Genomic DNA, 14,092 nt, shown 5'->3' with positions numbered 1-14,092 from the left:
TTTATTAGAGATCTAATGCATCACTGAGGCATTGCATTAACACCAGATTCATATTAAACCGGATATAGAAAATAAGTTAATGCCAGATTAAGACCGCCTAGCAGGGCAACTTGCGATTGCCATAAATGTTACAGCGCTCTAGTCAATTAGTATTTAGTCCAAAATACAGAAGACCAAAGTTAACGCTTGCATTCTGTTTGCAAAGCAAGGTTATATCACTAATAAATAAGCTTTCTTATAACTCTAGAAGTTGAACAAGGTACAAAAGAATGTCTTCATCATGTTGTAGTTCATAGATCTGGGGGAACCAGGAGGGCCGGGGCCGGGGTGGGGGTGGGGGGGGGGGGGCCGGGGAGGAGGCAACGGTGGGTCTCCTTCTGGAAGGGGGCTGCTGTTCCTCCAGCCAGGGGTTGCTCTAGCTTGTGACAATCTCCTTGCTGTCCTCCACGAAGCGGGTGAAACGGAAGCTGGTTCCGTTCTCACTGCTGGCCATCTTCTCCAGGCCAGCCAGCGGAGCGCTGGGCTCTGAGTTCTGGAGCTTCTCCAGATTTCCCGTCAGCCCACTGACAGGTGAGCTGCTCCCGCTGAGGCTCCCAGGAAGTGGAGGGATGCCGCCATTCTGAATGACGGAGATCTCGTTGGCCTTCATGGCCAGCCCGTTAGAGAGTGCCGCCGCGTACTGGTTCCAGAAACTGGAAGGATCCCCGCTTCCTGACCTGGCCGCCAAATCCTTCTGGAACATTTCTGGGAACTTGACAGGATTGCCTCCTAGAAAGGTCATGGGGCCATCCACAGAGAGCCGCCGACCCCGGCGCGCAGGCGTGCTGTTCCACATGTGAGTGCCCATGTGTACCTGAGAGGGGGGCGGGGGGGGCGGGAGGAGGGGGTAGAGAAAAAAAAAAAAAGGGAGAGAGAGAAAGAGAGAGAGGAAGGGAGAAGCTTAATAGTTGAATCTGTCTCAGCTCATATCCCAACACCCGACAGAGCAAGTGGCCCACACGTCTATTCTTATTAAGTGCCAGGCAGCGGAGAAGGTGATGGGGACGTCCGCTCCGGCCGCGCCTCCTAATAACGTGCTCGCTTCCCCCCGGCCCCGGGGCCGCCTTCCCTCTTCCTGGGTAAAGACGCCTGCCTCACTTACTCCTTTTTTATTACCCGTATTTAGCTTATAATGGCCTCCAGCAGGCCAGTCTGTCGCAGATAGCTCCTTGCAGGGTGAGAATTGTTATGTCCACTCTCATTGCGGTGGTAAGTATTGTATCTGACACCCTCTACCCTATAAACGTCCTTTTCAGATGGGAAGAAAGGACCCCTCGCAGATTGCCCATCGGAGGGCCCGCACGCGGCGAGAAAAGGCCAGAAAGTAATTATTCCTCTCGCTTTACTGGCCGCGATCTCTAGAGAAAGGCTCTGTCAACAAAAAAATGTACACAGCGAGAGCGCTCAACTGTTGCTCTAGAATCTAAGCGTATTTGCTCGATTTCCAGCACATATCGGGAGGCCGTGTAGGATCAATTATCATAATACCCATTAGCCGGGCAGGGACGTTACGGTGTTTTAGGAAAACACGCCAGGCTGGGCTGCACGGTTGTGAAAAATAGCTGCGTCCGCCGAGGAGGGCTGGAATTATGAAGTGATGCGGGCGGCTCGCAGGCCACGTGGAGGTCTTTAATCAATACCCCGTGGCAACGCCGGGCTTTCTTACTTGGTAGGTGAGGCCATTCATTTGGTGCACTTAGCGACACAACAAGAGATGGGCGGCTGCTTCGTGGAGGCACCGGATTATTCAATGTGCTCTCACGTTCCGCAGGCCCCCAAGGCACCTGCCCCAACCCTGACCCTCCCGGGCCCTCGGCCTTGGTGGGCCGCGTGCGGCAGGCGCCCTCTCCCCACGTGGGTGCTCCGGGGGCATGCAGCACAATCAATCGGGCTGCTGGCTGGGTGCGCGGGCGAGGGACAGACAGAGTGAGGTACCTTCAGATTGCCTTTTGTCGTGAAAGCTCTCCCACAAATAGTGCAAGCAAAGGGTTTCTCTCCAGTGTGAGTTCGCTCGTGAATCTGCAGGGCACTCGACGAGGAGAAGGTTTTGCCACACGTGTTGCAGTAGTGCTGTTTGGGGGTCCTCCTGGGCAGAGCCGGGAGCAGGACTGGGGACGTGGCAGAGGAGGACAGAGGCCCGGAGGGGACGTGACCGGCGGAGGTGTCCTTGCTGTCCTGAGGAGTGACATGCACGAAGCCGTTGACCTCTGTCTTGATGAGAGATGACAACGAGTTGGCGGGGATGACCGCCGAGTTCTGATTGGGGCCGAGGCTGGAGCTGGGCTCAAAGAGCTGCGATGGTAGGTCCCGCATCTGATGTGTCAACATGTGCTGCTTCAAGTTACCCTTTGTGGAAAAGCCGCGATTGCAAACCGTGCAAATAAATGGTCTCTCTTTGGTATGACTTCTGTAGTGAATGTCCAAGGCACTCTGACAAGCAAAGGTTTTGCCACAAATGTCGCAAGCAGTATTTTTAAATTTACCCCGGTCTCTGAAAGGGAAGAGGATCCCCAAAGAATCTTCCTTGATGATTTTCTCTGCGTGACTAGACGTCAAATCCAGAGCCCCGCCGTTCACTGGGGTGGGGGACAAACCATTGGCGAACTCGCTCGGGACTGCTCTCTGCGGCTTCTCCTCCACGCCGGGCGACTTGTGGAGTTCCTGGGTGCTGTTGGACGGGGACAGAGCCTGCACGGAGGAGGTAGACTCTGAGATGGCCGGGCTGCCAGCGCTCTGGCTCTCCATGTCGCCGCCCACCGAGGACGAGTCGTTGGTCAGCACGTCCCCCTCGACGGAGCCGTTCTCCACGGACTTCAGGCTGGCCTGCAGCTGCTCTGCCAGGCCGGCATTGATCATCTTCATCTGGTTTTCCAAAGCAGCGATGCTCGACATCTCCAGGGGCAAAGGCGAGGAACATAAGCTGTCCTGGGACGCATCGGCGGACTTGGGCGTGTCGGGGATGCTGCCCTCAGGACAGTCCTCCATGTTCTCATCGGAGAAGTTGTCCAGGTCGTCGAAATTCTTCTCATCGAAGGAGCCCGTGTCGGACTCCATGGACTCGGGGTAGCTGTCGGGGACTGGGGTGTTGGGGATCTGGCCTCCCATGTGCATCCGAATGTGCTGCTGCAGGACCACGGCGTTGGTGAACTTCTTCTGGCAGATGGGGCATGAGTGCTGGACTCGGAGCGGGGGCATGGCACGGTGGACACTGTAGTGGGTTTTGAGGTTCCCTTTCGTGGTGAAAGCCCGGCCGCAGATCTTACACTTAAAGGGCCTCTCCCCGGTGTGCGTCCGGTAGTGCATCTTCAAGGCGCTCTGACAACTGAGGACCCGGTGGCAGATGATACACTCGTTGGGGTCGGTGGCCTTCTTGTCAATGTTCTCTACCAACTGCTGAAGCTTGGAGGTCTCCGATGCCTGGGCCGAGTCCAAGAGTCCCCCAAAAGGAAACTTCGCCTTGAACTGCTCAGACATGAGCGGCAACAAGGGGTTGGAGAACGCGGCGGTCCGGGTACCAGGGCCACCGTCCGCCGCCACCGCCACCGGGGAGCTCAGCGAGCTGCTGCTGGCTGCCGGGGCCGAGCTGGGGGCCACGCTGCCATCTTCACTCTTGCCGCCAGAGGGTAGCGCAGTGGACCCTTCGGCCTCCTCCGCGAGCCCCCCTGGGTTTCTCGTGGCCGCCTCAGGGGCCCCGGAGTCACTTTTGACTGAGCCTGGGGGGCTGCTGGTCGAGTGGCTTATGGGGATCGGGGCTGGCTCTTCGGTCTTGATGAAGGGGGCGAGGCTCGGGAGGGTCGGGGGCAACGGCAGGCCGACCGAAGTGGTCAGAGTGGGCAGGACCGGTTTGGTGTCGAGCCAGCTGGTGACCGGCTTTTCCGGAGGAATGGACATGCCATACGGGATGCCGGTACTAGTGGGGATATTGTCCAGATGCTCAGGCACGGGATAGGGGTTCATCTGGATATGAGGGTACTTCTCTTTGTGGCGCTGAAAGTGGACTTTGAGGTTCCCCTTGGTGGAGAACCTGTTCCCACAGATGTTGCACTTGAACGGCCTCTCCCCGGTATGGGAGCGCAGGTGGATCTGCAAGGCACTGTCGCTCCCAAAGACCTTTGCGCAGAACCTGCACTTGTGTTTGAAGAACGCCTCGTCCGAAGCGCTTTTCGCTTCGAAGGCGGTGACATTTGGTGGCTTGCTTTTTCTCTGCTGGGCCAAGGCCGACAGGGAGCTTAAATCCTCGGCGGTCGTTCCGATGTTGGGCAAAGGGCTGGGGAAAACCGAGTTAGCGGGGGCCGGCTGAGGTAGAAGTGGATTAGACGCAGGACTCAATAAACTGCTTATTGCAAAAGCTGGTGACGATGACGTGGGGGCTGCCGGGTCACTGGCGTGGGAGGCGCCGGCGCTCGGGGCCGCTTTTTCCGAGGACGGGGAGGTCACCGCTGCCGCCAGAAGGTTAATGCCGGGGGAAGAGCCGCTGTTGGGTGCGATGGTGTGGCCAGAAGTGCTCTGAGGTAGCTGGAGGGGGGGGGGCTGCTTCACACCGCTGATGCTGGCCGACTGGCTGGCGAGGCTCTGGGCCAATCCAGCCGCTGCCGCCAGCTGCTGAGACAAGTGGGAACTTAGTGTGGACAAGGGGTTGGCAGATGTTCGTAAAGTACCTTGAGAAGGACTAGAGGATGTTGGCAAGTCTGCGTTCTGAGAGGCCAACAGCAGTATTTGGTGACGGATCTGCTCGATCAGCTGCAGCTGGTGGATCTGCTGCTGCTGCAAGGCCAGGAGCTGCTCCATGAGAGCGGGGACGGCCAGCTTGCCCCCCGGGGCCCCGCCGCACCTCGCCTCCTGCGAGAACTGGGCCACCGCCACCTTGGTGCTCTGCAGGTTCTCGATGATGACGTTGCTGTTGATCACGGAGAAGTTGCCCAGTGCCGTCAGGTCCCCAAGTTGAGGTAGAGAGGTTGTGATCGCTGAGGTACCTGCGGAGGGGCCTCCGCTGCAGCCTGGGGTGACCCCGCTCCCGCCCCCGCCCAGAGCAGCGCCGCCACCTTTGCTGGCCGCCGGGGCCTCCACCTCCATGGACTCCTCCCTGTCGCGTCCGCCGCGTTCCGGAAGGTCGCCGCTTTCGGCCTGATCTGTTGTGTTAACGGTGTCATTCATTTGTTCGTCGGGATTATCGGGAGGGGGACTGGGAGAGAAGGTGTGAGGTGGGGTGGCTGGGCTCTCATGGACGATTAAAACTAATTGATTTTTAGTACAGTTCTTCTTGTGGAGGAGAAGATCTGATAATTCAAAGAACTCGGCGCAGCACCGGCCACAGACGTGGGCGTCCTTGCTCTTGGTGGTGCGATTTGGTTGACCTTTCTCTGTGTCTCCTGCAAACATCCAAAGAGACAGGGTTAGAAAGGGGGCCGGGACACACGGGGTCACCCGTGACTTCGAAGCAAGCAGCAAGTTGATCAACTGTCTTCCGTCTTCAAAACTTAAGGCTCTTGGCCTGCCAGATCTGTCGATATTACCCAAGAACCTTCCTAATTAAATTTTAAGGGGTGTGGAGGAATCCCTATCAATCCAGTCTCTCAGATAGCCTTGGTCTTCAGATAATCCATCAAAATATAAAATACTACCAAGCAAAGACATTGGTGCATAATGAAATTCCATAGCAAACTATTGATTTCCAATATTTTATACACCTTATTGTCTACTCATCCAGAGAGGGTCCAGCATCCATTCTGAGGACTTATTAGGCTCTTGAGTTTCTGTCAACCTTATTCATTTTCAACTGATTCAAAGATATCTGTGACAGTTTGTTCTGTCACTAAACTAATTTGTAGTCATTCAGATTCCAATCAGTTGTTGACAAGGGAGGGGAGAGAAATGCATATCGCCAAGCCTAGGACTGACAACTTCAAAATCACCTCCAGCCCCTACCCAGAACCGGAGCTAAGGCTGATCAGTGACAAACACGCGTTAGCCCCACCAGTAACAAATCCTCCAAACCGCTCAAGACTCAGTTGAATACAAACAAGAAAGCAGCACACACACACATACACACACACACACACACACACCGAAGAGAAACACAATGATCATAATCCGTTACAAGGCCTGCCTGGCACCTATAGATCACCCCACGGCATGTTTATTTTTAAAATTAAAGAATGCAACCCTGGCTACCAATTCCGCTATTCAAGTTATATACGCCACTGGGCTCCAAATGGCAACGTCACGCCTCTAAACATTTCATCCAGAGTGCTCTTTCTATCTATAAAAACCCGGCCCAAGATTTACATTTCTGATTCAACATCAACTTATAGAAGGACGTGCAGTTAAGGGGGAGGGAGGAGATCATTCTTGCTTTGGAAAATGCTGTGCAATTCTCCCTGTCTGAATGCCGTTAAAAACAGTTTGCTCTTAACTGTTAGCGATTGTTTAACAGATTGTCCTGACCCGTTCATTATAAAAAATCCCTTTATTTCATGTTTGTTTCCACGGGTTGCTCAGATTTCTTCTCACTAAGATCCATTTGTAAATTACACATAAAAATCTCCAACTCCAAGCTAACGTCCTATTCAAAGACAGGATGGAGCCCCATTGTTTGCCCAGCATGGGGAACACCAACTTCTGTTGTACAAATGCTGTGTGGTCATCTCCGAAGGCTGTGAAAAAAAAAAAAAAAAAAAAAAAAAAAAGAACTGTTTAATTCAAGGATTACCTCCCTGCATGCTTTTCTGCAGAACTGAATCAGATAATAGTTAGTTTCCATGACTTCCAAATTGAATCTCCCAGAAAACTTGCAGGGGGAGAAAAAAAAAAAAAACAACAACTAATTGCAAATATGAATAAATACAAACTCAAAATGTTGCTTTTTTTTTGGTAAACTTAAGAGTCAACTGGTAAGAGGCAGGCTTTTGCCTGTTTGGGGCGAACATCCCAAATGGCTTCAGTAGTCTTGCATTCTGGAAAATAGAATTAATACCTAAATACTAACTTGTGGGAATTCCTTTAACTCTATTTGCCTTGCGTGATGCCGGGCTGATGAGAAGCCCCAGTGAAGTATGCCAAATGTAGGCACACTTTATTCACTGCGAGTGTTATTTGAGTAGCTAAGTTATACTTAACAAGCCAGCTTTTCTAATACCCATCTTTTAATCTCCACAAGGGTATGCAGCAAAATGCATTAACAATACCAAACAGATCTTGGCTGTAGCAGAAAATACCAATAATGATTCAGTTTTAATTTAATGTTTAATCATCCTAATTGGCACCGGATTCCTGTGCACATTCAAGGTGCTGTTCTAAGCACTTTCTGTCTCTCCCCCTGCCTTAAAATAATGTAAACAAAATATTAAAGGAAATTCGCTAAAGTTACGTCGCTTAACTTGGGACAAAAATAATGTGACAAAAATTCTGTTTAAAGCTTCTTATTTTGACAACCAATTTTAAATGATGCATCCATTTCAGATGCTTATTTTAAACTAGGAAATGCAATTCCTAATATATTCAACAGAAATGTTATTTCTTTCTCTTTGCACATTTCCATATGTAATGGTTATGTTTCCATCTACTTTTACAGCCAATTATGAAGGAACAAAAGCTATTCTGTTTGTTCACACATTTTCAACAAAATGCATTAAAACTATTATGTCAGCATGTTCTATTAAGCTCTGCATTCAGTGGAAAATACTTTTCAACCAGCTCACATTTATCAAAACATAAAGCCACTTTAAAACACAGTTTTGCTTGGTCAGCTGGGCTTAGACAAATAATGACAGATTCAGGACTAAATAACTAGCAAGGGAAATCAGAAAACTGACTTCATCAATTGTACACATTACAATGTAGTTGCTTCAAATATTTAGCACATCTGTGTTCACGATTAAAGGTCATTTTAATTCTTTATAACTTATAAACATCTGATATTCTCATAATCTATAGACAAAATACAAAGGTTACTTTACAGGATTTCACCGATTATTACTTTCCTGTGCTTGAATTCTACATTCGTGCTGCTTCAAGACTCACTTGAGAATTTCCAAGTTTTTCAACCTGAACATTTTTCTATTTAGGGTTGTGCTAACTGGATGGAAAATATAGGTGCTTAAAAATATGCCTGCTTGCTTCGAAGAAGGACTGTGTGAAAAAGCTGCCCGGTTTCAGCGTGGATTTTCACAACATTTTAATAAGCTGACATTTGATCTCACTGTAGAGTCGACTAATTTAATTTCCGGATGTTTATGAACACATGCGCGCGCGCACACACACACACACACACACACACACACACACAAATTCTGGTATCTATTTTGATTTATTTCAAAAGCAGGTGTCGCTGTACTGTAATAGCTCTTAACTTTACATCTATCTGCATTCTGAACTGAATTCCAAGGAAGGGGGGCTCAAAAATAACAAAGAGAAAACACAAAGACTAGTTTGAATCTTTAACCACCAAAGGGAATATTTTAAGTTGTAACAAGACACACGCGCACTAACACGTTCTAATTCATTTTTTTCTGGCCGGCTGCTATCTTGTTTCTCCGTAATCTGTTACACAGGATTGCAACTGGTGACCCCATTATAGTAAATACAGTTGCCTTGCTCTCTGTGCTGTGGTGAAAATAACATTCCAGTCCCTTCTCTATGGATTCTGCATACAAATTAATTTTATCATCCTGGTCGGACAGGAAAATTTTAGAAGTAGTGGTTTTCTGAGTATGCACACACACAAAGGTCCCCAGGATTTGTCTGGTTTTTTTTTTTTTTTAGCGGAAAAGGGGGTGAACTTGTAGTTCCTTTAGTTTATACTAAAACCCAGCTGTTTTAGTTCTTGTGCTATTTAGGTACTTGACCCCCAATTCAAATTTGTCGGTTTTTCGTCATCTCCACCAAACATTGCAGAATAGGAGGCAGAAAATGGAAGTGTTCCAGTATATCTGTCTACTGTGAAAACAAAAATAAAACTATGCCCCACACAGCAAGGTTTAGCCAGCCAGGAAAACAAAACAAAACAAAACAAAACAAAACAAAACAACCCTTTTCTACCACATTTAGTTTTCTTTTTTGGAGTGCTTCAGAAAGAGCCTTCACTTTATTTTCCATTACCTTAAGATCACATTAACATTTTTAATAGAACCTCTCGTGACTAGGATTTGGGAGCCTAGTTTTAACAGGCTGCTTTTTCCCGGAGACCAATTTGGAGAGGCCATCACCCACATTTCTGACTGATCGGTCTTTCACCTTTCTCTTATTATCATTATTGTTTTGCACCGATCTGGGAAAAGCCCAAAATCCGAGTGTCCAGCTGAAGATGCCAAAGAAATTTTAAACACTGCCACATACGCTCTGCACATTCTCTGTCACGTCTGAAGTTTCCTCTCTGTGATATGCAACCAAATGACACATTTACTGGCCCACTTCAATTCCCTCCATGTCCTGGCCGGAATTAGTGTGTTCTTGAGTGGAAGAATACAAGCGAAAGCTCCGGGAAAAATAACAGCATGGGCAAGACACTGCTTTTCAAACGGGGACACCAGCCCACCTAACGGACACAATCAATGAAAAGGGGAAAATGTCTTCCCCTCGGATGAATCAAACTGAACGCTAGATGGGGTTCCACTTGCAAGGGTTTGTTCAGAAACTTCTTTGTGGCTTTCCTATTCCAGTGACGCGTAAAAAGAGAGACTCCTTAAGGCGAGATGTAAACTTTGACTACATAAACATTGGCAGAGGCACAAGAAACTAAATCCCTGTTGTTTGAGGGTAAAGCTGAGCTATGGGAACTACCTGTCAATCTTCCCCTTTGGGGGTCTGGTATCTGAGGGTGACCGGGGAATAAGGTTAGGAAAAGACGCCAAGCTGATAAGGTGAAACTAAAATAAACTACTAACTTCCTGCTAAGTGACTAGCAAGACTCAATTTGGGGGTCACTGGGAAGATACTGAAGGACATATTATGATCTGGACCTTGTCACCTCTGCATGGGAGGAGGCTAGCAAAGGTTAAAACAGCTCGACACTTTAGCTTTTGTAAAGCCTGGCACACACACTTTTTTCTGTGGGGGGGAGGGGTGCTGGGGCTCAGGATAATTTACCATCTCTCGCTACACTGCTACGTCACTGCAGTTCTGGTAATCTAAGAATATTTTGGACGCCTTGGCCAGCTGCACCAGGACAGGTCGGTGGAAAAAGCGAATTAAGACTGCACGAGGACTTTGTTCCAGGAGCCTGGCTTTGAACCATTTCAAAAAACTTAGCAAACTGCGAGGCGAGTTGGGGGGGGGGGGGCGGCGCTGACCGCTCGGACTCCCACTAAGATGTCCCCATGAGAAACGTGGGTCTCTGCCTTCCGAAGGGCTCTCGGTGGAGAGGACTTGCTACCTGCAAACGCAGAAATGAAATAAAGTCCCCAAAGAATAACCTATAAATTGGCGCTTGGACCTATAAACCACAGAGAAACTTGATTGTACAAGAGACCACGAGATGCTCACTCTCACAGAGTCACTTTGGCAGAGGCTCTCTCATGCCCAACTACACTTTGTCTGGGTGTTTGTTTTTCACCATTTCAGAGAGTATCTGCAGCCCGATGCAAATTCCCCCCAAACTGCGTTTTCTCATCCAGAATCTTCCATGATGCCACAAACTTAAAATAGGCCTGAATGAACATGAATTCTTTCCAACTGCCTTATCTTGCAGGTGTCGGTTTTTCAAAAAAAGCAATTAATTATAGTTCTCTGTAACCTTTTGGGCCCAGAAATCAATGTCTTGCCATTAAGCAGCTCACAATGAGTAAATTACTTTGGTAAATAATAGAATTTCATTATTAATATAAATAAGAGGAATGTTTATGATACTTTATAGGAGTCAATGTTTTATCTCCAGTTCATGATGTTTTTATCTTTCTTCCAATATTATCCTTTCCTTGAAAAAGCTGAGCGCCACAATACTTTAATAAATGAATGGAGTCTGAACAAGGCCATCCCTGCAGTTAACTTGAGTGTTAGAAACACCCCAAAGGAAGGAAACCCCAAAACACACACACACACACACACCCCAGAGTTCAGTGAAGAACCCACACAGAAAATCATTAGATTCTAACAGCCCCCTTCCTCAGAAGTATTTCTCAGTAAATAATTTTTCCGGGGGCAGTCATCTTTCATCTTTCTACAAATAATTCCAGGCTCGCTCGCTGACTGTTACTTAAAAGACAAGTTAATCTGCGCCATGATCCTGGTTGCGTAAGAAATAGAAAAATTCCCAACTTTAATGCAGGGTGTTTGTGGCATTACAGCTGCACCCAAGTAGAATTAAAACATGCACATGGGAAGACCGACCACATCATCTTGTTTTCTTGAACTTGTCCTGATGGAGTTACCCGTGTGTCTGTTTAGCGTGGCTCTGGCTTTCTTTGTATGCGCGTGCACCCACATGCACACACGCACGCGTGCGCACACACACACACAAACACACTCATGCAGGACACACAGTACAAGGCTCCTCTTACTGGGGTCCACAAACTTTTGCAGGTCCTGCTATAGGCAGATATCCCAATCTTGAAGTGCCACCATCTGTTAAGGGCACCGGCTAGACTTAACGCGGTTTGTTCGATGTTTTGTGCACCATACTTTCAGACCATTTTACGGTGGAGGGAAAAGGAACCACGTTGTTTGAGTGAGGCGTTGTCTTCTAAAAATGCAGTAAGCTTCCTACGTGTGAAAAGAGAAACCCCCAAACAAAACCAAAAACCACACCAAACCCTCCAACGCCATCGACTCTTTCAAGTGTGTGTTCTGTGTAGGGAAACGAACAGATATTGCTGGTCCCTCCATCTCTCAACTGCACCCAAATAAAAAGATGCAGAGTGTGGAAGGTCCTCCTGTAAAGTCAGACGCTGAGAAGGATTAGTTGTGTACTAATATTATTACAACATACTAAATCCTGTAACCCTATTACAAAATCTACCCTCTAGGCAGCTTCCCTCAAACTTATTGTTCAACCATGTAAAAACAGTCATAACCTAAAACCATTACCACCGAAGAAAGGGGGGGGTGGGGAGAGGTGAGAAAGAGGAGAGAGTAGCTCTGGACTCCTTGCCCCTAACACTTTACTGCTTCTTAGGACAATGAATCAGCTTTGGGGGAGAAAAAAAAAAAAGAGAAGAAAAAGGAAAGAGACGGAAAGAGGAAGAAAGAACGAGGAAAAAAGAAAAGGAAACTTGATTCAGTTACTTAATTAACTTACCTCAAAGCTCAAATAAACTAAAAAAAAAAAAAGTCCTAATAAATAATAATGGTAAGAGGTAGTGAACTCCTTTTACACTATCGCTTTATGAGAAGCCTTAACTATTAAAAATTCCGGATTCAGAAGGCGACAGGAGAAAGGCAAAGATCTACCATACATCATTTCTTCCCGAAGACGGAGCCTTTGGCTCCTTTTTTGAAAACGTGTGAAATCAGTACAAATTCACAAAACAAAACACAAGATCCGAAAAACGCTTTCTTCTACCGTTTCGGTTTTTCCTACACACACTGGGAACTTGAACAGTATTCCGGGGCGGAAGGTCTCATCAGAAACTTTAGGAAAGAGGGTGTGGGGGCGAGAGAAGCAGAAGAAACCGGCGGAGAAAACCCGGAAAAAATATTCGGAGCTGCTGCTGCGGCCTTGGGTAATTTCACCCAGATTTACCTCGCATCCCCGGTATGGCCTCGGGTGGAAAGCGGGGTTCGGGGGCTCATCACAGCGGACTAAAAATCGCAGAGACTCGGGGTAAGGCTTGACGCTGGAGAAAGTACTGGGGTGGGGGGTGCAAATATTTGTAAACAATTCTTAATCGGCCTCAGTTCTCCCCAATTTCTTACAGGGACTCCCCCATGCCGGCAGTCCCCTCTCCCGACAGCCTGGGTGACGGGGGTGGGAGCGCCTGCCTTGCCCGGGCTCAGCGCGGGTCCCCAGCCCAGCTCTGCGGAGAAGCAGGCCTCTGGGCAAGCAGCCCGGGGACCGCGGGGCCCGGGCGGCCGCAGATTTCAGTGGACAGAGGTGCCGATCCAGGGGCACGCTCATGAACCCTGTCGGGGTCCAGGCTCCCTCCTCCGTACCCCACAAGGCTGCCCAGGATTTGAGCGCTCCGAGTGGCACCCGGAGCCGCGGAGCCCCCGCGGGGGTCCCGCGGCCGAGAGGCGAGCATCTTGCCCGGGACCGAACCGGGCGCCGCTCCTTCGCCTGCGGCGCTGGGCCTGGGCACTCGGAGGCCCCTAGAGTGAACCACCTTCAGGGACAAGGAGGGACTCGAGGCCCCCCCCCCGTACCCTAAATCCCCTGCCGGGATCTCTCCTACTCTCGGCCTCGGCGCCCTCACACAAACTTTGTTCTAGACTTGTTCATTCCTTCGGGACCCCGCAGTTGTCGCCTGCACCCAAGAAAGCGAATGCCTCTGTTTCGGAGGCGGGGGGGTGGGGAGGATGTTCTCCTCTGGATGGAGAGTCCCCCCACCCCCCCACGCCCTGGAAAAAGACCCTTAGGATTCCTGGAAGCACGATCCTCTGCGGGCGCACACCCAACCTAAAGATCTCCTCGGGGCTGGGCAGGGGGTGCACGTATTGGGAGGGAAGATGCGGGGATAAACTTGGGTCGCGGGCCCCCCGAAACCGTTCCCCGTCCGCCTGCACTGTCTCGGAAGCACCCAGCAGCAAAGAGCACGCTACTCCCCTGCCGCGCGACCCCGGCGTGTCGGGCTCGGGCGCCCCGACACAGGTCCCCGTCTTCTGGCAGCTCTGAACCCCTAAAGACACCCTACTCCTCCGCGCGGGCCCAGGTGGACTGTGAGCGCTTCGGGGGGGCGCGGCACAAGGGGGCTCCCCCGCGCTGGGAGTTCAGCCCGGAGCACCAAGTAAACTTCCTTCCCGCGGGGCGGCAGGGCCGGGGCGGCGGAGGCCTGCCCGGGGGCCCCGGGCGCAGCGCGGGGAGCGCACGGGGCCCAGCGCGGCCGACCTCCGCCCGCCCCGCGTCCAGCCGGCTCCGCGGGCCCGGGCCGCGGCTCCCCGGAAAAGCCGGGCCGGAGGAGCCGGG

At 50.1% G+C, this 14,092-nt stretch overlaps 1 protein-coding gene across 2 annotated transcripts in view; it reads right to left on the bottom strand.

Annotated features, from left to right (window-relative positions):
• Positions 1 to 361: 361 nt before the first annotated feature.
• Positions 362 to 14,092, bottom strand: part of SALL1 (spalt like transcription factor 1) — a 14,197-nt gene continuing 466 nt past the window's right edge. Inside the window, exons 1-3 of one of the 2 annotated variants that reach the window (XM_039241286.1) lie at positions 12,713 to 12,770; positions 1,975 to 5,408; positions 362 to 853 (exon numbers count right to left, since the gene is read on the bottom strand). In XM_039241286.1, coding sequence (XP_039097217.1) covers positions 416 to 853; positions 1,975 to 5,408; positions 12,713 to 12,719 — 3,879 coding nt within the window. In that variant the 5' untranslated portion in view covers positions 12,720 to 12,770 and the 3' untranslated portion in view covers positions 362 to 415. Of the gene's footprint in view, positions 854 to 1,974; positions 5,409 to 12,712; positions 12,771 to 14,092 lie in introns of those variants that run through there. The other variant, XM_039241277.1, reaches the window with a different exon arrangement.

The sequence above is a fragment of the Hyaena hyaena genome, unplaced genomic scaffold (assembly GCF_003009895.1).
Source record: "Hyaena hyaena isolate Hyena2069 unplaced genomic scaffold, ASM300989v1 scaffold_7, whole genome shotgun sequence".
Lineage (NCBI taxonomy): Eukaryota > Metazoa > Chordata > Mammalia > Carnivora > Hyaenidae > Hyaena > Hyaena hyaena.
This window is presented reverse-complemented; position numbering and strand designations above follow the sequence as displayed.